At 38.4% G+C, this 27160-nt stretch overlaps 1 protein-coding gene across 1 annotated transcript in view; it reads left to right on the top strand.

Annotated features, from left to right (window-relative positions):
• PARD3B (par-3 family cell polarity regulator beta) overlaps positions 1–27160 on the top strand; it is a 430355-nt gene that overhangs the window by 202991 nt on the left and 200204 nt on the right. The window contains exons 8-11 of the mRNA XM_010565338.1: positions 1893–2251; positions 3909–4048; positions 4828–4956; positions 20629–20814. Of these exons, the coding sequence (XP_010563640.1) occupies positions 1893–2251; positions 3909–4048; positions 4828–4956; positions 20629–20814 (814 nt within the window). The remainder of the gene's footprint in view (positions 1–1892; positions 2252–3908; positions 4049–4827; positions 4957–20628; positions 20815–27160) is intronic.

Here is a 27160-nt window from a genome sequence, read left to right as displayed (position 1 = left end):
GTGGGTCCTTTCCGCAGGCTTCAGTCCTTCAGGCACAGACTGCTCCAGCGCGGGCTTTCCTATGGAGTCATGGCCATCTTGGGGGGCATCCCCCTGCTCTGGCGTGGGCTCCTTCCCGGGCTGCAGGGGGACATCTGCTCCCCTCCGTGGGCTGGGGGGTACAGCCTGCCGCCTCACCACGGGCTGCAGGGGCATCCCCTCCTCCGGCGCACCTCCTCCCCCTCCTTCTTCACTGGCCTCAGTGTCTGCACAGGGGTTTCTCTCACATTCCACTCTCCACTGCAGGTTCCCCTTCTTAAATCTGTTCTCCCAGAGGTGCTACCACCGTCACTGATGGGCTCAGCCTGGGCCAGTGGCGGGTCCGACTTGGAGCTGGGGAAGCTTCTAGCAGCTTCTCACAGGAGCCACCCCTGCAGCCCCTCCCCTGCTACCAAAGCAGTGCCACACAAACCCAATACAGTATTCAAGATGTTAACGTTTGCAGTGGCTTCCTTTCTGTATCGGTGTAAAAAGCTGTTTATTTCAGAAGTACTTTCAGTGTTGACTCCTGTTGCATAACTGAGTGTAAATCCAAAGCCAAGACTTCAGTGAAATACTGACTTTGCCTGACTGACAAACGTGCTACAGAAAGGTAGGAGATATGTAAATTGTTCTCAAAAGGACCCCATGATTTATTTAAATATTAATGTGGCCATTACTTCCCCTCTTGACCTGATTCTGCTAAGCAGTAGTTCTTGATTTTTCATTCTCAAAACGTGCTTCAGCTACTGCTTCTGTTTCTACTTGAGTTGTCTTCTGCAGTATGGAAGAAAGTGAGTCCACTTACTCCATCAGAAGGTAGGAGAGGAATGTGTGGAGAGAGAGAAGTCTCCTTTGTTCCTTTAGAATCCAAGGTCATAAAATGTCTTGATTGACCAAATCTACAGGTTATTCAAAATGTAGGGAAGTCTGTATGAACAGTTGCTCCGGCCAACTTGTCTTAATTGTCTTGCAATACATGGGAACCTGAACACTGTATTGTTACCATGTTATCAGTTCAAGGGGAGTAGTTTCGTTAAATGCTCTAACACAGTTTCTGGTGTTGCAACTGAGCACATCTATAAAGCCATCGATTAAGTAAAGTCCACATAGCCACCTTAGCAAGAGGTTACTGCTTGAAAGATTTGGGTAGTATCTACCTATTCTTTTATCCATTTATGTAGAAACACACAAATAGTTGCACCTTTTCTGTCACCAGTATTTTTTCTGATGTCTATATATCCCATACCATGATCCTTTTCTGTTGCACCATTTGCAGTCACAATATTTCTTCTGAAGATGTTCATATATCCCATAGCCTCATCCTTTTTTATTGCTTTGGAATCAGCCAGCAGTTGCATTAGGGGTGATGAAGGAATCTGAGGGGCAGTTAGGCTGTACTCGGAATAAATGGAGTCTTGAGCTTGCTCAGAGTAGATGTATCCACCAGAGCAATTGGTTTTAAGTGCTCAGTGTGCCTCTATGCCACCAACAAAATATGTAACAGAAAAACACTTGAAAAAGGTAGCAAGCTATAACTTCAGGAGTCTTTTGATGAGCTTTTGCCATTGGAACTTCCCTTCCTGATGTTTTGCATGAAGAATTGCGTTCATTAGTTTATTGTGGCTGGTATGTTTTCATAGCACCCTAGGACTCCTGACAGATGTGCTGTTCCTACTTGAAATGTAAGGAAATGCGGTAGTTTAGAAATCTTGTTTCATGTTTACTTTTTAGCAAAGGGGCCCTGTAGATGTGAAGGTAAGGTTATTTCTTCACGTTTAAAATAAATTTTTGTCTTATTCCCTGTAAACAACTTCAAACTGGAAAAATTGGGCAAAGTTTGTTATGTGAATTTACGTACCTTTCTTTTAAAGGGCTCAGGATATCTTCCGTCAGGCAATGAAATTTCAAAGTGTCATCTTAGAAGTCCTTCCTCCATATAATCGAGAACAATATGAGAAGTCTGCTATTGCTCCTCTTTGTTTTCTGGATAACGAAGAAGGAGTTGCAAAAACAAAGATTCCGCCTCCTGTTCATCCAAAACCTGCTCTGAAAACAGTTACTCTTTCTGGAGCAAGCAGCTTGGAGGCAGGTGTACAGGCAACACTACAACAAGCTAAGAGCCCCAGCCTCCCACGTCTGGGTAGAAAGTTGTCTTCTCCCTCCTTGTCTCCCCTTATGGGCTTTGGCATTAAAAAAAATGCAAAGAAAATAAAGATAGACCTGAAAAAAGGTAAGTCTTTGGAGATGATGTGATTAATTCTGTATCATGTTCTCTATAGTGATACCTTAACTTTTAACTAAACTAGTGACATTAAAACTCTAAGTACAAAAGCACAAGCAAGTTATTTATGGTTTAAAAGTTCCAAAACTTCCAAAAGCTGAAGGAATATTAACAGTAATGTTCTCAACAGTCAGCTTTGTCGTAAATTTTGGATGCATGTTATCCAGATTTACTGATTTTTAAAGCATGTCAGTTACTGATTATGTGGAAGGTGTTTCATTAGCAACATGGGATATTAAGAGATGCTTCAGCCTTTTCACAAGTACAGAATAAAAATTTGAACTGTCTGCTGGTGACCTTTGTTATTTTTATTCGTATCTGCTAATTGACTACAGCACTGTTATGACATTCTTTTAAAGATATGTTTAAAAATATATTCTGGTCTGTTTCATGTTATCCAAGAGGTTGACCACAGATTTACCTGTCTTTCCCTTTTTTATTTTCTGCAAACCTTTTCTTTCCATCTCTATTTATTCAGCTGTCAGCAGGCCGAATTTTCTGTGTATATCTTTAATTGCTGCTTCATGCAGATGTCTGTCTTTGCATGGAGTAACAGGTTTATGCACATGTTGTAAAATGTGCTTAAGCAGATCCCAATTAGCATTTATATTTTCTGTTTAATTTCTGTCTCTGATTTGGCTGAGAGTTAAATTTTATGCTAGAAGTGGCCCTTTTAAAAACTCTAACTTTATTCTTTTAACACATAATGAATGTAATCAAGCCGTCATTTCTTAATTTTTGTTATTTCTTAACTTAAATCATGTATTTTTACTTCTGAACTCTTCAGCTTTGCATTAACAAAGCCTACTTTAGAATTTTCCCCATTTTAGATGTAATGTTTTTGATTTTGAAACAGTAATTTATATTTTTAGAAATGATAGGAATGTGATACTGACATGATGATGTCTCTGAAAACTATCACATGGGTAGCAATCCTGCTCAATATAAAAAGATTTTTATGGACCCTGCTATTCCTGGGTGATTTGGGTGGCTTATAAGCAGTACCTGCTAATATTGATTTTACTCCCTAATTATTTGTTAAAACATTTGTCTAATAACACTTGAGGTTGTTTATTTCCAAGCAGCAAACAACTTCACTAATGGAAGCTTTGAAATATCACTTTGTCCTTTCTTAACAACATGTTGCCAGCAGTTTTTGCATTCAAATCATGTGACATTTTCCACTTTTCTCCAAGTTTCGGTAAACCCTGCTAAATTTATGCTCATAAACAATTCTGGTTGCTCTGATTTGTTTCAAAGACTATTGACATTAATGTGAAGGCTGATACTAAAACCACCTAGAGAAAAGGTAAATGCTTTCAAATGAGAGTTCTTGCTTGTTTTGTATTGTTGTGGGCTATCCAAAAGTATTTCCATCTCTAGCTGTTGCAGGAAGATCTGAGCATGTGTTCTGACATTGATAGAATTCCGCTCTAGACCATGCAGAAAACAGGCTCATGTTTACAGCTTTTTGTTTGCTTTCTTTTTTTAAGAGCTAACCTGAATTGAGTGTCTATCATACGTTGCTGACATTGTTTACTTACTTTTAATGATCATAATTTGCTTGTTGAAACTTATGTTGGGAGTTCTTTATCTGACCTTCTAGGTCCAGAAGGACTTGGTTTCACTGTGGTTACCAGAGACTCTTCAGTACATGGTCCTGGTCCGATTTTTGTGAAGAATATTTTACCAAAAGGTGCAGCAGTAAAAGATGGTCGTTTGCAATCAGGAGACAGAATCCTGGAGGTTAGGATAAACGTCCATTCTATTTGCATTGCTGAGTATTGATCGCTGGTTTTGACATGAATATTTTATTTCCTTATACATACTACTGATGTATGGAGTTAAAATTCTTGACCTTGGTTTAAAATAAAAAAAGTCTTATGGCTTTTGTACTGTTTGTCAACAAGTATTTTACACTGCAATTTGGAAAAAGGTGCTTTTCACAAGCATCCATGGGATGTTTGAACAAGGGGAACCTGATAACATCTTGGTTCTTAAAGCAGATAAATGTATCAGTTTAGAAATAAAACATGTCTTGCCTCTTCAGCCGTGTCCAAAAATCTCTGATTAATATCGAGGTGGTCAAGTGCTGATTTTAAGGCAATTTTGCTCAAATCAGTCTGTTTAAAGTTTTCAATATCTTGTGACTTACAATCTCATTATCTAATGGGTTATTTCTACTTACTAACCTCAAAAAGCTCTTAAGGTAAACAGTTTTAATACTTAGGTCTTGTTTCTGTACTTTTTCATCTTCAAAGTGCTTTACAAACTAATTAAGCCTCACAAACCCCCTGCAAGGTGGGTAAGTACTACAGAGCTGCTTTAACAGATGGTGAAAATGAGGGGAAAAAAAAGGTTAAGTGGTTTGTGCAGGGCCAGAGGGGGGAGAGACAGTGTGGGAGCTGTTGCTAATTCTTCTTTGCTCTCAGTCACTGAATGCCACCTGTGTTAGTTGAGGGGGAAATGACAAAGGACAGTCATACTCACAGATGTGACATCCTCTGTTCTTTTGTGTCTGGTAGGTGAATGGACGGGACATCACTGGCAGGACCCAGGAGGAGCTTGTAGCTATGCTGAGGAGCACAAAGCAAGGGGAAACTGTCTGTCTGATTGTGGCTCGTCAGGAGGAGGCCTTTCTACCTCGAGAGCTGGTAAACATTATTTTTTCCTGAAGAGTGATATTGAAACAATTCCATGTTTTAAAACTAGCCCAAGAAATAGAAATTAATTGTTGTTGGCTAAGAAAGCCAGCAAAAGGTAACTGTATAAGGCTTGTGTTCGAGATGTATTTATACTTACATTTGATTTTGAAGGATATTTGATTTCATCTACTTTAGATGCAATTCCATGCAATCTGATTTTTCATCCCATAAATGACATCGTAAGCATAACTCATGGGGGGAATATTGTAAATTCACTTAGTAACTGTGAGGTCAAGCATGACTGAAAATGGATTATTCTCTTTGAGAAAAGCAACAAACTTTAAACCAGAAATTTAAAGAGCATGTAATGAGTCCTGCAGCTTATCAGTAACAAACTAGTGAGGGTTGCTGCCCCCAGGAGATGCATCTCCTAAACCAGGTGCCAAACTGAGGGAGTGGTGAGGAATAGAATTCTGTTGTACTCCTCATAAATTTTGGAAGCAAGCTTTTCCTTGGCTGCAAGTCTTTGACTTAATAGGCTCTTGCATGTCTGACTTTGTTCTATCTTAAATGCTTGATTTTCACTTTTTTTTTTTTTTAAACACTGGCATGAAACTGTGTTCTCTTTTCTCTCACATAGAGGGAGGACTACATCAGTGTAAAAGTGCTATCTGATACCTGTTTCCCTTCAAAGAAGGTCATCTCTTTGGTCGCCTCTTCCTTATCTTGATTGATGGCTATACTTGACCTTTCATTAAGAAGTTCTCAGGATAAGGGAAGGACAGCATTTCCTGCTTTTGTCTCATTTTATCTCCTTTAAAAAACATAAACTGCCTTCATTCTTAAGTCTTAAGATGCCGCCTTCTTGCTTTTCCTTTTGCTTTAGACCATTAGCATCCTCCATGTTTCCTCACAAAACATTGCTGACAGTTTTCCTCTTGTTTCCTTGTTACCAGTTGGACCTTGTTGAGGAAAGGGTGCCCGTTGCCTATGGTAGGATAAGAAGCTGGAGGGGAGTTCAGATTCTCTCATACGAGCCTTTCCTCTTGTGCCACTGGTGCCCACTTTTTCATGTAGTATAGCAATTGTGAAGTGTCCTAACGAAACTATTCTTGCTTTCATTTTCCTTTTTTATTGGGTAATCTTTAAGGAGTATAATGGTAGAATATTTTCAGCCCTGTAATGGGCATTTGTTGTCAGTGATTCCCAAAGCACCAAAGTTGGTCGTTGTAATCCTCTGTTTAGTAAGCCCCTAGCTGTAGAGTCAGTGTCTGTATGGATCGGAGGGAAATTCCTGAGTGTGAAAGTACTGAATTATCTATTGTGTTCAGGATTTCTTTTCTTCCACAAGTAAGAGCTAATTTTTTTGAAAAGGCTACCCATCAACAGGTTTTTTTTCTTCCGGATTAAGTTATAAAACACATTAGTTGGAAAATGGACTTTTAAAAAAAGTATGTATTCTTCTTTTACCTCTCCTGTTCCCCCAACATTATACGTTATTCTTTATTATCATAGTACAAATTGTCTTGGAAATCACTGTAATAATGTGTGAGTATAAAAGACTGGAAGAATCTGAAAGCTATTTGTAACTTTTACCTGCCACAATTGCCTGCTATTAAATTCTAGCCCCTACAGCAAGGATTAACCACCTTTCAAAAGGTGACTTATGACTGGCATGATTGAAATCCAGAAAGTAGCCACGTTTATCCTGCTGGCTTGACCTTCGCTTAGATTGCTTTCTCTGCAAAAGAATGATGCACAAGTGATGGCCTTCACTGTAACAGTGATGATATGTGAATTCTAATACTGTTCTGTGTTTCTTGTTATCCCAGTCAAGTACAATATAATACAAATGTGAGTTACTGAAATACATTAGATAATTTTATGAAACCAGCCCTTCTAAATTAAAAAGCCTTTCAGCAGCATCTGTTTGGTAGCTCACAGCAAAAGTGTGGGTTACTATAACACTAAGCTACCAGATGTTGATATTAATGTGATGCTTGTTAGAATTCATAGGATGACTGAGAATAGTCTCAGCAAAGATTAAAAAAAAAATAATTAAAATTGGTTTAGCTTTTTTCTTTGTTTTTAGCTTTAGCGATGATATTACATTCGACTAATCCTCTGCTACCTCAAAAGATCCAATGCTGTTTTGATCAAAGAGGAGAAAAAAGCCAGCACTTTAAATGTTTGTTTTTGGAAGAAAAGGCAGTGGATAATCCAATATTTTTCAAGGACAGCTGTAACTGAATGTTCTGACTATGTAACATGCATGCAGAGTTTCCCTAAATACTTGGGGGTTTTGTTAATACCTGGCAATGGTAGGGTAATTGCTTTTTATCAGACTTGGTTCTTGATTTGAGCAGTTCTCCAGGGACTGTAATCTGAGAAGCTGTTTTCTTCAGATTCCCTGTTACCTGTGGAAGGGAAGAGAAGGACCACCTGGTAAACGTGTCCAGTCCCCACAGCTTCCTGTGGCAAAGATGCCTCTGGAAGTTGGACCCACTAGAGACCATGCACAAACCCACTTTTGAGCATGTTGCTCCACTAGAACGGGATTCCTACATGGATTTCTGGAGAGAATTTGATAGCTGCAGGGGCACAAAGCAAATAATGTAACAAAGTAACAGTGGGTGGCATTTGGTTGCATGGGTCTGTAATAATATAATTTGAGTTTACCTCATAACAAAGCTGTGGTTTGGAGAAAGCTTCGTCTCATTAGTATTTTCTCTTCAGTAAGCTAGGTGGGAGCAGAGTTTGGGGGTTTTGTTACTGTGATCTATGCTGATGAATTGCTAGCAGGTACAAAAGTATATTCAGAGTTGCAAACCTGTACCACATCAGCCAGGAGAGAGATGTGATATGGGTGAGGATGAATCAGTGTTGCAAACAGGCATTATTAAATTATAGGGAATTGGGACTTCAGTTACACTAGTCCATGCAACATGTGAGAGTTGTACAGTTACATTGTTTGTGCATAATGAGGGAATAAAATAGAAAATCCAATCTTTGTAGTGTTGTTACTGCTTTTAAAAAAGCAAAGGAGGATCCAGTGAGGTTTTTTGGTTGTTTTTTTTTTTAATTGAAGCAGATCAGTGGAGTAGAATTTGGACCAACCACAGGCTGTCCTCCTTATTATCCAGTTAGCCAAATGTTCCCAGTAATTCATGCCAGCTGTTGACAATATAGCAGCTGAGTAAGGAGCTGATTCCAAAACTCAGGGGAGGGTCTTGATTCACTTAATTACCACAGCCTACAGAGTGGCCAGTGATTAGTGCATTCTTTGAGGTGCATTTGGGTTTTAAACTGTGTAACACTGATTGTTTTCTAAAGGATGGTGAATATTACAGAGAGAAACTGGCTTAACTGAACAGGTTTGGATTTTCCAGCTCTTATCAAAGTAAATGGAATATACATCAAATTGTGGCTATGATTCTATTGTGTTTTGAAAATACAATGTTTTGATCATGTGTATTTGTTGCATCTTGTTCTTTCTCCAGGGAAAATGTGTGATCTGAAGGTGCCATTTCTTTTAATAATGATATAAAGATCACTTACTGTCCCTTCTCTCTCTTTATCCCTGAATTGGTAAAACAAACAAAGCTACTTGCATGAGAACAGCTTTGGTGTAACCCATTCTGTGCCATGACCCTATGCAATTCTTTATTCTTGTTATTTTTCATGAGCCTTCAGGATAGTGGGTATGACGCACATAAACAGAGGAATGTGCCTGTTCTGCAGTTGCCAGAAATAATATAGCACTGAAAATACTTTGATGCATTTTTCTTTAAGTTAGAGCACATACATAGTGTAATTTTTGCATATGCTTTTGTTGTTGTTGTTTTAAAGATAGCTTTGACTTACCGCTTTCAACTGTAATCACTATCTCTATGGGTTTTGCCATATTCACTGATTCCTGAAGAATGGAGGAGGAAAGGGAACAAACCAGCATTTTTACAACAAAAGCTAAAACAACAACAATGTATATAATGTACTAGCTGATCTTTAATTCTGAGTCTTTTTTTACACATGTACTATACAGGATAGAAGGAAGCAGGATGAGTGGCAAGTTCAATTAAGCATTTTTTCTTCATTCTGCGTACCATGTGATTAACTTTTATGTTTCGGTTTTCCCCTAGCTAATTCCTTCCACTACCTTGAACTTCTATGCCTGAAGGAGAACTTGTTTGCCTGAAGTGTTGTCTTTTTTGTTTTTAATATTCAAAGTTTAATTTCTGTTACTTCCTTTTAATGGTTTCTTGCCTTTTCATGTGCAGGAAATAATAGGTGAAATTTCAACCTAGACTTAACCATTTTTGCACCTGTTTTTGTAGGTCAAACCAGTGATTCTAGTGCTCAATTTAAGCAGAAATGGTCAAATAATTTCAGTCAGAAAGTGATTCTAGCAAGTACCAATTCTCTGTTGTGTTATCTCTATTCAAAGGGGAAGAATCTGATAGAAAAAAAAAGTCAATATACATATGTTGGATTTTAATAACAATCACAAGATTCAGTTCTTGAATTGTTCTGCATAATAAAGAGAAGGATATTGTGAATACGCATGGTGCCTTCCATTTTGAATAACTTTATGTAGATTTTAAAAGTCCAGGTTTTTTTCCAAGAACTTTTGAAGGAACGTGTTTAATTTGGGGCCTATAGTTTCCCTTTATCTAGAATAGTTGAGAGATGAGTGTAGGTTGTGTCTACACAAATGTATCTTTTTAGAGTGAATACATTGTGTACTGTAGCCCCTCAAAGGTTTTCAGCTTTCATTATGTTTTTCAGAAGATGGTTACTAGTTCGTTATAGCTTAGAGTACTGGAAACTATGCAGTGAGGTTTGTTGATTAGTTACTGTGCTCGTTATAAAAGTCAGTAAGAGATCACTGTTTAGAAGGAATGTGACAGTCTTTCCTGTCACAGTGAATAGAAGGTGTGGCAAAAGTATCCCTTTATTTATCCCGGGTTTTAGTGGGACTCCCTAACTTACCAAAGGGGAATAAATTGAATGAATAATTCATGTATCTTTAAAAAGTGGTTGGGTTTTTTAATTTAAACTAGATCCGACAATTTTGCAATGGCAGAACAAGCTCTCATATGCTGTGAAGTGCCAATATAGCTACCAACACAGCAAACATTTATTGTGCTTTTCCATGTGATAGTGGCAGTCAGCCTTTTTGAGGCTGCAGACTTTATTGCATCCGGTCTACCATTGCTTTTGCTGTCAAACCTGTCAAAGTGTTGTGATCCAGTAATGATTTGTCTTTCAGATCCCACTCTTACTATTTTCCAGCAAATACAAGGAATCTTAAAAGGGTGGTCTGAAAGCTCTGGTCATAGCACTCGTTGCTTGCAAGAACCTCTGATGGTGCTCTGCCTGTTGGTAAAAAAAAAAAAGTTAGAGTGGGGTCAAGTAAGGAGAGAAAAGCATAGTTTTACTCATACCATGAGATACTGTATTTGCTTTCAGGTTTACTGCCCCAAACTCAGCTCTAAGTTGAGGAACCCTACCTCAGACCATTGGGAAATGAAATCAGAAGTATATATACATCAGAATAGAGGTGTATAAAATCTGGCTTTTAACAGAAATTGAGTCTTAATACATTTTAGATGCATTTACCCAGATTTACAGTATTTGCTTTTAATAAAACCAAAGTATTTGGGCAATTCTTAAATCTTACTGGCAGCTATAGTACCTTGCCATTTACAAGGGTCACCAGATTTATTCCATATACCATATGAAATTTTTTAAAAGTCTCTCTGCCTTGGAATCCATGAAAAATGTTTTCCTAGGCTGACTTAATGTAAAAAATGTGCATGTGGTGTTTGAATTGGATGTAAAAGAATTATACACTGCTTATTGCTGTTTACTATCCCTTTAAAACAGTAACCAGTAAATCAAGTAAATAGTTGGATTTGTACATCACAGTGTTGTGACCTGTTTGCCCAGAATATATTCTGAAAGTGTACAGTAACAACAATCCTAAATTTACCCTGAAAATACCATGCAGTCTTCCATCTTCATGAGTGATGAGATTTTAGGATCTAAGTGGCAAGGTATATTAACTGCATAAGGCTCCAGCTCAGTAGGGTGCTTAAGCACATGATTAACCCCATACATGGGATGAAAATGGGTGTTTTCACAGTGGGGCATACCTTGATTGAGGACTGAACTAGTTAATTTTTCTCCCTCTGTTTCCTACAGTTATGTAACTTAAAAGGTTAAGTGAGACTGCATTTTTAAAAGTTGAAGAGCAATGCAACACCAAATTACAAAATTCTTTTGCAAGGACAAACCATTTCCTTGGGTAAAACTTGCTATGGGATCTCGAATATGCATGTCAAGCAAACTGGAGAGTCTCCCATTTTTGAAGCATCCTATGACATCAAGTAATAAACTGTGAAATGCAGTGTATCTGCCTTGGATGAAGAGCTGAATCTCATTTTGTCAGTTTTCAAAGCTATAATTACAGACAGTCTACATAATTCAAACAAGAACCATTCATTCTATCTAATATGACACAAATTTGTAGTGTACTGTGTTAATGTAAAAAGTATCCAAGTACAGTGTAATATATCTCCATGGATTTGCTATTGACTTTTTTGTCTTAGCAGGGTTTGCCATTAGTGATCATTTAGGTTATATTGCAGTACGGAATACAGATGATTTTAAAGAAGCCAATATGAAAGCATCTGTCAAAAATGCTAAAGATGAATACATGCAGCAATGACTTCAGTTATTTACTAGATTGTGACAAGATTACAGTAGTGCATTACCTTTGAGTATCATTTTCAAGAGTGTTACTGTATATCTATTGCAAAATACAGTGCAGATTTTGTAGTGAGTGAATGACTGAGCTGTCAGCAAAGTATTTCTTAATTATGGCTAAGATCTTGGAAAGAACATAGAGAATAGTGCAAATAAGGAGGTATCTTCTTTTCAAGATTTTCTGCCAATAACAGTTATGTGGTGCCACAATTCAAATGCTGCTCTTTAACTTTTACAGGCTTTTTTTTCAGCAAATAATTGCAGAAGCATGTAAATGTCTTATTTCTTTCATAAGCCTTTGAAAATGAACCTCCTGGGTCCCTTGCCTTTTGCTCTCAGCTCTGAATGGCACTCCAGGGAGTTGGCATCTCTTATCAGAAGTGAGCAGTCAGGCAAGGGGCAGCCAACATATTGAGAGACCATAATAGCGTGTTGGTCAAGGGCACCAGACAGGTACTGAAAGGTCTCTTGTTGTGTTAAACAAATGCTGTTTCCTTCCTGCCTTAAGTGGGAGCTAATTTTTTTTGTAAGCTTCTCTTTTGGCAAAAGAACAATAGGGATAAATAAGGCAACCTTTCCAGTGAGAGATATGCATTAGATTATCATAAATCCACAGATCAAAAGTGCCGTGGTCAATGAGAACAGGCGTTAAATAAAAGGACTAATTGAAAGTGTTGTCCCATGGTAGACAGAGGATTGACACAATATTGAGTAGATATAACCATGGACTAAGTAGAAAGGGGTAGAATACAATACAGAGTACTTTCTCAAAGGTTACAATTCTGTTTGTACTGGTGACTGAGCAGTTTTTGTGTATTGTGGGAATAAGAGAAGGCTAAAAGTATATTCTATCTGTTCTTTAAAATACTGAGAATTTGTTGGTGTTCTTGTATTATATTATATACCAGTGAAACTTTAGGTTTTAAGAATCCTTTATTATAGCCTTTTAATTAAGAAATCAGAGACCTGAGGTATAGATGTGCTTCTAAAAATTAAATAAAATCATTGGCAGAACATCAATTAATCAAATGTATCCTGAGACTCTTAGATAAAGGTTTTCAATCTGCATTGCTGAATGTTATTCAGTACTTATTAGGGCTTTCAACTCTCAAATCTTCTCTCACCTTCATATAAACTCTTCTGAACTTTTTTGTCTGGTTTGTGGTGTTTCAGTAAATGTCAGAGTTGATTTTACTGAAGTTCCATGCAGGTATCTTGGTAGATTAAAACATTCCTGTCCTGAATTCCCTTGTGGGAGATGGTACCTGTTTGGTTGGTTGCTCCATTCTGTTTAACAGCTGAGCCTGGACAGCAAGTGGAAAGATTGCCCTTAGATGACTTCTGACTGCTGCATTCTGGTCCAGGAGAAACCGCCTGGAGAAAGAGAGGAGATCATTGTCTTCCCCAAGCAGTTGAGAACGCTCAGGAACTATCTGGAACACTGGACAGTGTGACCAGGAGGGAGCTTTGCAGTAGGAGCTGAGGCTGGCAGACTCCTAGAAATAGTAGGGAACAAACATCACCAGGTTGCAGAGGGGACTGGGAAGGGAGATGTGCATATCTAGAGGGGACTGTTGAGAGCTTGTTGGAGCTGAGGAAGCCATTGAAAGCTGACAGGCTAAGATTTAGCAAAGCTGAAGGAAGGACCTGCCCAGCAAGGACAAAATGAGCAATGGAGATGGATTTTTTTTTTTCAAGTCTTTTTTTTTTCTTAACTTAAACCTGTTTTGCTGTATAGTATATTTTATTAATACTTAAGAGCTTAAAATCCCTTTTGCTGTCTTCAGTGTACCCATGTTAAAGGAAGAGTACAGGCCAGGCCATCTCGAATCTCTAGCCATCTTGAGGTCTCATCACTTGGCTATCTGGACTTTGATTTATATGAAGATTTCTCATTTATCATAGTACCATTGAGTTACTTATCTATGTCTGCAGTAGGGAATAATATAAGTGATACACTATCATTTAATTCCTGAAGTGCTGAGGTGTGATACATTTGTCGTGGAAAATACACAATGTGATTGTTGACTGGGAATTTTATAACATTAAACTCTTAAGTTTTTCCTCAGCTAGAAACATATTTGTGTTGCAGCTCGTTTCATTCATTCTGTGTTTGAGTGAATTCAGATTCTAGGATGATCTTGAGGTAAGAAGTATTTCTAATAGAATTCAAGGTTTAGTGCACTGGAGAGGAATTCCTTTACCAGACCATAATTCAGCTGATGGTTGTTGCTCTTTTGTAAAGTATTGATGTCTTGGGATGATGTTTTAGCAAAGTCAGGGAAATAGAGGCAGTAGGAATCCAGCTCTGTGAGTCACTAGCAGCATTTAATAGTCATACCTGCATATCGTAGGAACCAGGACCATCACTCATGAAATTAGTTACCCAAATGAAGCAGTTAATTGACGAGCTGTTAACTTGACGATGGCTGGAGCTCTTTTTGATCATCAGTGAAAAGGCATTCCTTGGGAAGACACTATCATCAGGATAATAATTTGAAACCATTTAGTGAGTATAGGGTGAAATCAAGCTTCTAGGTTCTGTTCATCCCTTTTTATTTCTCCTCTGTTTTTCCTCCTTTCTGCCACTTCTCACGTTCTCCCACAAAGAAAAGTTTTCAATCTTGTATTTGCACCAAAGAGTCTTCATGTTACAGACTGACTACCAGGCATTTGCTATCAGATGCCATAGGATGAGTAGCGAATGAAAACTTTAAGGGTATAAAGACAGAGTTTACTTGATCTTATAATGAATTCATCATTGATTTGTAGATGTGCATCTCCTTTCCTATTACCCATCCCTGTGAAATCGTTGAAATGTCATTCACCCTCCTCATGGGTAACAAATTTTTGATAGTACTATTAAACAAAGTTCAACATTATTTTTAAATCAACTTTTGCTGGATGTTAGGGTAAGGCTGAATATAAATAAGGAAAAGGAGATATTTTTAGGATAATTGGTGTTGAACAAGAAATGCTTGTGAAGGACTTAAGGAAGATCACAGAGTTCCTCAGTAACAGGTAAAAGCAGCTGGTTTTTTTAAACTTAAATTAAATTTACTAAGGTTTTTCTATGATAAAATTATCTGTTTCCCACAGAATTGTAGCAAGGAAAATGGTAGTTAAATGTTACGGATTCCAAATTAGATACTAAGGAAAGCAGTGGAAATGAAATACTGACAAAAAATTTACTGTACTTGTCTGGTGTCCTGCTGAATACATCTTAATGTTCAGTAGGTAACACATCCAGGCATGCAGACAGTGATCTGGTAGGTTACTTAGAAGAGCTAATGCATGGCGTAGTTATGCTAAAGGAAGTTAGGAGATAGAATAGAACATTGAACAACTCTGTTACTTTTTTTTATTACTCTGCTTTTAGCAATTTATTTGTATCAGAATCTAAAATTGGACTAAGCTATACTGAAAAACTACATGTAATATCATTATCTTAGTAAGTTTATAGTGGGACAGTTCTAGTGACCACCTAGTCAGTCTTTTTTCCCCAGATATTGAGGGCAAAGTTTTTCTTTGAGACTCACTGAAATTTCCTTGCCTGCTATTTAAATGAGATATTTCTTATGTCAAAAATCACTTGCAAAGAAAAAGGGGGAAAATGCTACTGTGAAGTGTTTTGAAGACTATTACGTCCCCTTTTAGGCTCAGGCCCCCCCCCCCTTTTTTTTTCTTTTTGTTTTTTTTCAAGGTTAAACAAGGTTGTTAGATTACTGTCCTCTGGAATTCATCTAGCTTGTTTCTTGAAGCCTAGAGTTGAGCACAGTGCTGCTATGGAGCCTGTGCCCGTGCTGTGGAGAAGGTGTCAGCGTCCTGCCTCCTACAGCCACTCCTGCTCCCAACACTGCCAAGGCCTTGGGTGCAGCCAGGGGGGGCTGGAGCCTTGTCATCAGTGTCACCGGTGGGTCAGAGACAAGAGCGATAGTACACATGAGAATCGTATTGATTAGAGTGCTTGACTCAAATTAAAGCAGACTCGTATGCCTAGTTTATTTTCATATATTGGCTTGAGGGACATGTATAGATCCTGTTGTCTGGTTTTTAACAAGTTTGTGTTAATAAATGCATGAAGTCCTTAGCCTGAAATTAATGTACATCTTGGAGCTTAAAGTGAAATAGGTAAGATGCTCCTGAGAAAGAAGCTAACAAAAAATTACATAATTTTTTGTGACAAAAATACTGTGCCACCTTTTCCTTGAAAGTTGGGGTTTTTTTCAGAATAATAGCCTTTGTGCTAGGGCTTACCATCAGCCATCCCCATTAAAAATCGATCTGAATGTGACCAAATTCAGTTTTAGCTGAAGTCCGAGTTCATATTAAGGTAACATTATAAAGCAATTTGTGACTGCTCTGGTGAAGGTAGGCATGAGCACTGGGAGCTTTTATGTCCTGTGATAACAACCCCCCTTTACTGCTTTCCTCATGGTATTGAGAAAGACAAAACCATAGCATTGACATACAGAAGGAGCAAGAGTCTGGTGCAGGTGTCATGGATTAAAGTGGAAGAACAGTAGCAGCACACAGGACCTGCTTGCCTAGGGAACCAGGAAAGTAATATAAAATAGACTGTCCTGAAGGGCTGCAAGAGACATCAAATGTCCTGGACCCTGAGAAAAATTTCTTCTGTCCAAATCTGGACAGGATGTGCCATTTGAGTAAACTTCGGACCTAAGAGTTCTGAACTGACTGACGAGAATATGTGCGTTTTGAAAAACAAAAAATTGGGCAGAAAATCTTGAGTGTAATACCTTGAGGAAGTTAAATGCAAAATGCTTCTATGTTAGAAGGCCACTAATTGTGAGTTTTTTCCTTACACTGATTCTTTTGAAGGAAGTCTGAGCAGGAGTGTTAACAAATTATCATTCTGTATCGTTCACAGTAGTAGGTATGAATTTGTACGTTTTGGGGGATTACTTTCAGGATCCACAGCTAAGAAATAAAAGTGACAGATTTGTTACTGAGAATTGTCTGCTGCTGGTGAACAAAAACAAAAGCACAAATTTGTAACGCAGGTACTGGAGATGAGTGCTGGCATCAAGACAATTGTCAGTGTTGGTGCTATGTCACTTTTATATCTGGCAGTTAGGCAAATTGTGTTGTCTTAATATCATGTAGTTAAATTCCCCAAATAATTTGAGCATGGTGCATATTGGGATTAAGGTTTATAGTCCTAGCTCTCTGGTTTGTGCAATTGCTGTCGAGCCAGTAGCTGTTTCTCATCAGTGAAAGGGTATCTGAAATAAATGGAAATATACTTAGTAGTTATTGTTTGTAATTTTTTGTTGCTTCAGAATATTAATTTCTGCTCTTAGTTCTGTGATCATACTTCTTGTTGACCAGACAGCATAATAGATTAATATATGGGACTACTCTGGCTGCTGAGAAAACAACTGTACTGCTGGCACCTTTGCTAACAAATGTATTGATATTGTATGTGCTGCAGCTCAGGCCCTGGAAATGATCCTTCATTAGGTAAAAGGAGGATTGGCCTGGCTACTGCACTCCTCCTTGCATGTGGCCTTGTCATGGTTTAAGGCCAGCCAGGAGCTAGGCACCATGCAGCTGCTCACTCACTCCCCCTCCCCAGCCCAGTGGGGTGGGAGGAGAATTGGAAAAAAAGTAAAACTCATGGCTTGAGAAAAGAACAATTTAATAACTAAAGTAAAATAAAATGTGATACTAACAATAATAATAATAAAATATTATAATAATAATAGTAGTAATGAAAAGGGATATAATTAAAAAAAAAAGACAAGTGATGCACAATGTAATTGCTCACCACCCACTGACCAATGCCCGAGCAGCGATCCACCCCTCCCGGCCAACTCCCCCCGGTTTCTATACTGAGCATGACGTTCTGTGATACGGAATATCCCTTTGGCTAGTTCGGGTCAGCTGTCCTGGCCGTGCTCCCTCCCAGGTTCTTGTACGCCTGCTTGCTGGCAGGGCACGGGGAACTGAAAAATCCTTAACTTAGGATAAGCGCTACTTAGCACCAACTAAACTATCAGGGTGTTATCAAGATTATTCTCACACTAAATCCAAAACATAGTGTACCAGCTACTAAGAAGAAAATTAACTCTATCAGAACTGAAACCAGGACAATATCCACCCCTTATTCTGTACCATTCACGTCATGCCCAGATCTCACACTTCACCATACGTTTCCAGTTAATCACCACCACTTTTCTCGTCTTTTGATATATACACACAGATACCATTCACGTAGTCTATGGGCCATCTCTATCAAGTGTCTGTCGAGTTCATTCAGTCCATGACTTTGGTCTCAATCTGTCTTAACAGTCTGTCTGGGCAGGAGGGATGATGCAAACTCCGCTCAGTCGGCAGAACAGGATTGGGCTTTGGTGTCATGCGGTGAGCGGGTGACATGGGGCACAGCAGGAGGATGGTGTGTAGTGTTGGATTGTTGCATGCTGAAGTCAGTCCCGGTTCCATCGCCACTGCCCTTTGCTTGATTTTATCAAAGTTCATTCTTCGTTCATCTAAGTGATTCTTATTAGAATACCATTGATATAGCATATAACAATTATAATAATGATGACATATAGTGGCAGCCTGATATAGCAATCAACATCATACAATTTAATCTAATGACTATTCTTACCTAAAATCAAATCCCCATGAGGCACACATCAGACTTCCTCATCCTTCCGCATCAACCACCGAGTACACCCAGGTATTTGAGCAAAAGCAATCCCATGAATTGGTTTGCCTTTGTCTGAGGTGGGAGCAACCCAGACTGTTTTCCCCAGCGTATTTTTTATGTGCACTACAGGGAATTTATCCCCTTCTACAGCATGTAAAAGTTCTGGCTGGGCAGGGCCAGCTCAACTGACAGATCCTCTGGTGTTGACTAACCAGGTGGCTTTTGCTAAATGTGTATCCCAGTGTTTGAAGGTCCCACCACCCATTGCTCTCAATGTAGTCTTTAACAATCCATTGTATTGCTTGATTTTCCTGGAGTCTGGTGGGTGATAGGGGATGTGATATACCCACTCAATGCCATGCTCTTTGGCCCAGGTGTCTATGAGGTTGTTTTGGAAATTAGTCCCATTGTCTGACTCTATTCTTTCTGGGGTGCCGTGTTGCCATAAGACTTGGTTTTCAAGGCCCAGGATAGTGTTCCAGGCAGTGGCATGGGGCATGGGATATGTTTCCAGCCATCCGGTGGTTGCTTCCACCATTGTAAGCACATGGTGCTTGCCTTGATGGGTTTGTGGAAGTGTGATGTGGTCAATCTGCTAGGCCACCCCGTATTTATATTTCAGCCATCATCCTCCATACCACAGAGGTTTTAACTGCTTGGCTTGCTTGATTGAAGCGCATGTTTCACATTCATGGTAATCTGTGCGATAGTATCCATGGTCAGGTCCACCCCTTGATGACAAGCCCATCTATATGTTGCATCTCTTCCCTGATGGCCTGAGGTGTCAAGGGGCCCAATGAGCCATAAATAATTCACTGTTGCCAATCCAGATCTACCTGAGCCACTTCAATCTTAGCAGCCTTGTCTAACCTGTTGGTTGTTTTGATGTTCTTCAGTGGCCCAGTTCTTAGGTACATGAACATCTATGTGACGTGCTTTCACAACCAGGTTCTCTAGCTGGGCAGCAATATTTTGCCACCATGGGGCAGCCCAGATGGGTTTACCTCTGCGTTGCCAGTTACTCTGCTTCCATTGCTGCAGCCACCCCCACACAGCATTTGCCACCATCCATGAGTCAGTATAGAGATAAAGTATTGTCTATTGTTCTCATTCAGCCTCTACTTGATAATTTAACATAAGACTTTGACACCTTTGAAAGCAGCCCCCAGTCATCTTTTTCAGCTTGTACTTGTCTGTATATTTCCTTTTCATAGTTTTTTTCCTATTAATTTTTTAACACTGCTGTTACAAAGAATAGAAGAAGTCCAAATGACAAGAAACTTAAGCTGGTTAATTGTCTTAGAGCTATATGGAGAAGGAAGAGTGGAATAAGATCAGATGTCATGCATAAGGTCTTTTCCACTAATACCTTCCATGAACACTTTACTCCATAGTAGGTCTTGTTGTCCTAGTTTTATTTCTGTAGAGTGCCAGTATGAATATTTCAGGCAAGAATTTGATGATGTTTAATTTCATGATTCTAACCTGCTTTAAAAAAAAAAAACAAAGAAACAACCCCCCCCAACAACATACAACACTATAAAACTGCAGATACAGTATACAGTAAAAGAAAGTTCTTTCTCATCTTCCCTAGCAATGGATACTTGACTTGGCAGTCTTGTAAATAACAATCTAATCTGGGAAAAAATCTTAGGATCAACCTATACTAGACGGGAAAAAACCCCCAAACCTCTATGGAATAAAAGTATGTGCGAAGTGAGTCAGTGCAGAATAAGTTACTGCGTTTTCAATTCTCACCCTCACTTTTGTTACACCACCTTCCCTCTGTAGACAGGTTTAAGGGAAGGATAATTTTTTAAGGATGAAACTCAATTTTCAGAGGGGAATGGGATTTAACAGTACAACTATCATTACAGTTTGTGACCTGCATGTAAAGATGTTGAGAGTTTTATGGCTTACAATTTTAATGCAGCTGTGTTTAAAATAAATGTCTTTTTTATATTCTGCTGCAACATCAGTTTTATATCATGTGGAACTAAGCTATTTTACCTTCTATTTAGGCATATTCCTAGGTATCATTAAAAATAATATTTTAAGCCAGATCATGTGACAAAATGTCAGCTAAATGCATGGTTGGTTATAAGGCTGCTTCTTCAAGCTACTTGCTGGAAAAGAGGACTATTTCATGTCATATGAACCTATGGATACAACTGGTTTATACATTGTCTCTGCCTGCTTTTCACCCATGTTTTCATCCTTGTTTTCTCCAACAGAAAGGAGAGCCAAACTGCAGTATTCTTTCTCCAGAAACCACAGAGCAGCTGACCTTTGAGATTCCTCTGAATGATTCTGGCTCTGCCGGACTTGGTGTGAGCTTAAAAGGCAACAAATCTCGGGAGACTGGAGCTGATCTTGGGATTTTCATCAAATCTGTTATTCACGGAGGTGCTGCTTTTAAGGTATGGAAGAAACACATCAGATGATGACCGCGTTAGACTTCTGACTTTTCTATGTTGAGTACTGAATCTCACTTGATAAGCATTCTAGGAATTAATACCTTTTTGTCACTCATTCCTTTAGGTGAACTGCAAATCTACTAATGTTTTGCCCCAAGATTCTGGTGTCATGTGTGGTAGGGTTTGCCACAAGGGAAGTGAATTGGTGAAAACCTTGGCGGACATTTGGATGCTGCAGGAAGTGGGGAAGAGGGACAAGGTGGAGAGCGTGTGCATATGGGGAGAGCCTGCCTCCCAGCTTCCCCACAGAAGCACATCAGAAAGTTTGTGTGCTGCTAGGCTCAGTGACAGAGAAGTTAGATACCTACATTTATTATCTGTCTGCACTGCTTTTGGTCCTTCCAAAATGATACAGGCAGACCCATAAAAAAATCAATCAAAAGACAAACTTCTTTATTTAGAAATTTAGAAAAAATTAGAAATGACAATTCTGTGAGGTTAAGGATTATGTGTTTAATTTGTGCTGTAAATAAAAAGCTAGCTCAGAATTTTCTGTCTTTTTTTTTATTCAAAATATCTTTTACCACTGTAGTAAAAATGCGGCTTGGCTGAGCCTGGCGTCAATTGTGCAGAAGTTACCAATTGTTCCTGAGGTGGATTGGTAATATTAAATTGGTAAATGACAGTATTATGAATTGTTCTGCTCCCTCTAAGGACTATACAAGGACTGTTGCACATTTTTATGATTAAAAAGTATTTGAATTATTTTCTAATCTTTAGGAAATTTGTTGACTGCATTTTTTTTCCCAAATAAAACTTGAAAAGGGTAACTTTCTTGAAATTAGAAGCAAGTGTCTTAATTTTTCAGGGCTAGTATGTTTAACTCTTGTGGATCCATAATGTAATTTTTTTTCTTTTGTGTTACCTCAGCAATTTCTCACAGTTCTTTTTTTTCTGTAAAAATACCTTTTAATTCAGTGTATGTAAATTCCTCTACTGATATCAGCTCGCTGAGTAAGACAATTCACAGCATTAAAACTTTCATGATCATCTATTTACAGCAGCTGGTAAATAGCAATAATCTAGGATTTAGCTTTGATGGGAATCTTTAATACTTCCCTGCTTCTATTATTTACCTGTCTTAGTCCCACAGTTACTTCAAAGCTCAGATCTTCTCATGTCTGAGCCTGGTACATGCAATTCAGAATAGCGTCTGTGGTTAACTCAGGGCTAAATGACAAGTTGAGTAAGCTCATCTACGTGGTGTATATCAGAAATGAGTTAAGGCACAATTGGCCAAATGAGGGCTGGATAAACTCAATCTATGTGCATGTCTGCTAACAGAGTACAACTCATTTTACTGTGAAAATGAGGCTGCTCTCCTCGCTTTCCCAGTTCTGTGTTCCCCAAGTAGCTGTCCACACCAGTTGCAGTGGCAGTGTATATTGCCACAAATAATTTCATTGTTTTGAATAGCAAAGCCTGTGGAGCCATATTCGTGCAGGATTAGTGCACTGTCTACCTGACTTGTCACATCATAGATACATAAGGCAACCCTTTCTAGCTCTGTGTGTTCACCACTCTCTATTCTCCTATAGTTACTCACTCCAGAGCAGTTAATTTTGTCTTGAGGCATCTGCAGACTAATAAAGCGGGACTTCTGTGCTCGCATCTAAGTAAACAGGCAACTGGCACAGTTAGTGTCCTGGTTTCAGCTGGGATAGAGTTAATTTTCTTTCTAGTAGCTGGTATAGTGTTATGTCTTGGATTCAGTAAGAGAAGAACATTGGTAACGCACTGATATTTTCAGTTGTTGCTAAGTAGTTTTTGTACTAAGTCAAGGATTTTTCAGCTTCTCATGCCCAGCCAGCAAGAAGGCTGGAGGGGCACAAGAAGTTGGGAGGGGACACAGCCAGAGCAGCTGACCCAAACTGGCCAAAGGAATATTCCATACCATGTGACGTCATGCCCAGTATATACTGGGAGGAGTTGGCCTGGGCGGGGGGCGGGTGTTGCTTCTTAGGAACTAACTGGGCATCAGTTGGCAAGTGGTGAGCAATTGCATTGTGCATCACTTGTTTTGTATATTCCAATCCTTTTATTATTATTATTGTTATTTTTATTACTGTTATTATTATCATTATTAGTTTCTTCCTTTCTGTTCTCTTAAACTGTTCTTATCTCAACCCATGGTTTTTACTTTTTTCCAATTCTGTCCTCCATCCCACTGGGGGCGGGGGGGGAGTGAGCAGCTACATGGTGCTTAGTTACTGGCTGGGGTTAAACCATGACAGTTAGTCACCATGACTGGAAGATTATTTTGTCTTGTGATAACCTGTGGTCCTGTGACCTATTCTCTATTCTACCTCATTATAAACCTTTCACCAATTAGAGCTGTGTAGTAGTAGATCTGAGTGTGGGCTCCAGAGCAAATTAAATAGTAGTTGAGGCTCTAGCTCTCAACCAGAAACTCTTCAGAGAATCTTTCCTATGTGTTTAATACAAGTACTCTCAGAATGCAGTCATTTTGGCAATGTCTTAAGAACCACAGTTGTATATGCATGGAGAACAGCTGTCTTTCTCCTGTCTAATGACCTTTATACAGAACAAAGCATAATCAGTGGGTATTAACAATTAATAAATTTCTTGTATCAAGTTAAAAAGTGTGCACATATTTGTGCCATAAATATTTAAAGATGTCCTTATTGTCCTTATTTTAAATGTCCTTTTGTAGCAAGTTTTGAAATAAAAAGCCTTTCTTTCCAGCTGGTGGCTGTCCAGAGCATTTTCCTATCCTATTCATTGTAACTCTCTGAAATAGAGTATTATGGATTTAGACATGTGCATTTGCTTTTCAGTGTACAAAGTTTTCCTGGGAAACTATCACAGGAGGAAATCATAATGCTCACTGATGTAGGAATTCTCTCACTATTTCTTACTTCTGCATTTAGAGTTTAAAATCTGTTCTGATTTTGTAATAAAATGCTAATATAAGGGGGAGCTTCATCCCCTTGTCTATACGGTCACCACTTGTCTTCAAAAGAAGACATGTAATACATTGAACTTCAGTGCATTTGTTTCACTGCTGAAGTAAATGCTCAGTCCTTCTAATGTTGTATAAAGGTCTTGATACATTAAAGTTCTTTCACCAGCATGTGTTTTAGAATGAAGAATTATATATGAGATGCAGACAATTTTGGTTGGTTACTGTTATCTGTTATTGGTCTAAACCAAAGGTCTGAAAAGAGGCCAACATTTTTTAGTGTTTTTCAAAACATTAACACATTAATCTAGTTCTGATGTGTTAGCAGCATTGCAAAGTACAGTAAGGGAGTTGTAAAAAAACATGAGGGAATATTGAAGTCTTTAATTTTATACTTTCTGATTTTTTGTCCTAGCTGAAGATTTAGAACATATCAATGCATCTTGTATCACACATGCTACAGTAAGACTCAGTGCCTATTTAGTGCTCTTGCTAGAAAACCAAACAAAATAAAAATGCCTTAATGTTCTTAGTTGGTATTCTAACACTGTATCCTGCAGGAATAAAACCAGTTGCTTTTGCTGATTGAACTGTTACATCCCTTCTTCACCTCCTTTGGTAATTTTTGAAGTGTCTGTTTTTTATCATCTGTAAGATAAAGAGGTTACTAGAATACTTGATATTTGTAATTATGCAGAGCCTTTCATGTGAAGAAAACTAACACTTGACTGAGTTTAAATGCATAATCTTTCCCCATAACTTTAGGGACTTCAGCCTTGTTCCTTTCTAGACGTCTTGGCTTTTCACTTGTGATGCATTCCTGATGATCAAGTACTTGCTCTTTACTGCAGCTGAAATGCAGCAGAGCCATTATTAGAAATAATGGAATTATTAGGATAATTAGAATAATGGAATATTTTCTACATGTGCATTTGTTCAAATCAAATATGATTTGAACCTCCTTGAGGCTTCTGAGTGCTGTTGCAGTAAACATTGCTTATTGTCTGGAGTGGATGGGGAAATTGGATGATTCCAGTAAATGCCATCAACGAATTCCTTCTGAGAGAAATGTCATTGATGTGATAAGGGAAATAACTAGGTGTGCTTTGATTAAAAACAGAAGTCCATGAAGAACATGGCATTATATCTCCCTGCTCTACTGTAAAAAGCATGAGAGTCTTGTGACTGTCTGAATAGAGTAGCCATGCGGTGGTAGGTTCCACCCCTTGCTGTGAGTCTCTAAAATAACCCAACATTTTTTGAATAAGCAAGGGAACAGTAACTTCACCCTTTATTAGAATAGCTCACTTACAGTTTCAGAAATGGCATTTGAAAACCGTTTTGCTGAAATGCCAAATGTTGGGTTTTCTACTTGGGAGCCACAAAGAAACCTACCTTTCAGAGATGAAAGAAAAAATGTGTTAAAACAACATTTAGCTTGTTTTCAGTCAAGCAGATTGTCTTGCAGTTCAGACTTCTAAACCAGGCCATAACACCAGTGATGTGAAAATCTGTGTTTGGCAACTGTTTAGACATTGGGAATTTTTTTTCCAGTCTTTAAAATAGCAAAAGGTTTTTCTGTGAAATAACTTCTACCTGAGCATGTGTGAAAACAGTGTTCAGCTGTCTTCCAGCCTACCTTGTACATGTGACTTAGCAAGTGTAATTGATCAGCATTTATAAAGCATGCACACCTTTTTTTTTTCTGATTATAGTTGAATTGTTGAATTCAAGTTGAACTTTGCATTTAAGTGGAGCATGTAACGGAGTGGGAAGAAGAGAGATGCATCAAAAGAAGTTCTTTAAGCACTGACATTATTAAAATACAAATAAATACAAAGTCTCCTACAAAAGTATTGTAAGGGAAATTAAAAATCAGGCCAATTCAGAGCTTTCTGAGGCTGCAGTGATTCATTTAAATATACGCGTTGTGTTCAGGACAGTTGCATAGTCAACAGATGCAGTCATGACAAGATGCATTTGACATTGTATTTGTATATACTTTAGTAAGAAGCATTAATGGATATTTATATATGGGTGTTTATCCACAGAAAGGAAAATAAGTAACCCAAGAACCTGTGGGACCACAGGAGGAGGACATGAGGACCTGTAAAATTTTCAAAGTCTTACAGAAAGTCACAAAAAAGAAAATATTTTTTCCTCAAATTCCTGTTGCCATGAATGGCTCCATTCATTTTAGCAAATTTTGATAGAACACAAAGGAATTGCAACATGTGCAAATAATAAAACTCCTTGTTTAACAATAACTCTTCTCTCCCTAAACTTCAGCATATGTGATGGCATCATTTTGTATGTGGAGAAAGGGTGGAGTTAACCTATTGACTTTGGCTGTATGTAAATTTATGTTGGCATGAAATATCCAGCAGAGAGGTAGGAGACATTTCAGGGTTTTTTCCAAATGGCATTACTGTTTCCTATCCTCCATTCCCATACCTTCCCAAGAAAAGTTTTATTTCTCTTCATTTTCCTTCACTGAGTGACTCATCTCCCAATTCTGTCTTTCCGTCGTCTTGTCCCTCCCAGTTTATTTTGGATTCTGGTATATGCTGTTCTTCAGCTCCGTGGCTATTCATATTCTGCTGTGGTAATGATGATAACCAGTTCCAACAAAAATAACACTTAAGAAAGCAGGGTTTGTCACAGCTACCGTAACTCACTTGAGCACAAATGACTTACTTGGCAGCAATAGCAGAATAGTTAATTGAACATCTTAGTGATAGAAAAAATAAAAATCAAAAAGTATATATGTTTTGGATTACTCAGATGCACGAAATATGTAAACAGTTAGGACCAGTGCTTTATGAAGAGTATGTAATGAGCCGACGAATGAATCGGATTCATTTCAACCAAGCAGTGTATGTCTATGCAGGTTCTTTGCCTGCTATTCTTTCTTCATTGCCCTTCTGTGTTGGATATCTTTAGTTTCTTACTCTTTCTCTTCCTTCTTTGAGGTCTGATGCCAACCTGATAATTGTGAACTTGACAAGCTTTAAGAGAAACTCTTGTTTCTTAATTAAATAGACCTTATTTTCTTGTTAAAGAGAGAAAACTGCATGGCACATGCTTTTATGGAAAGAAATAAATCACAGATAATAACAACAACAGCAATAGGACTCCTAAATCACAAAATAGCAGTGTCCACAATTTTATTATACCCACAAATGTCAGTTAACCTTGGCAATGAAACTGAATGACTTTTTTCAAAGCATAGGCTACTTGATACGGCTCAACCCTAATTTTGTTATTGACAGCAGGTTTGGATGTTAAAATACAGGGATGGCATTAATTAAAATAAGGATGCTTAAGTCTTAATGACCATTCTGAACTGAGAATGCCACCCCATAA

The sequence above is a fragment of the Haliaeetus leucocephalus genome, unplaced genomic scaffold (assembly GCF_000737465.1).
Source record: "Haliaeetus leucocephalus isolate CR32 unplaced genomic scaffold, Haliaeetus_leucocephalus-4.0 Scaffold1, whole genome shotgun sequence".
Taxonomy (NCBI): domain Eukaryota; kingdom Metazoa; phylum Chordata; class Aves; order Accipitriformes; family Accipitridae; genus Haliaeetus; species Haliaeetus leucocephalus.
Note: the sequence above shows the minus strand (reverse complement) of the source record. Positions and strands in the feature narration are given on the sequence as shown.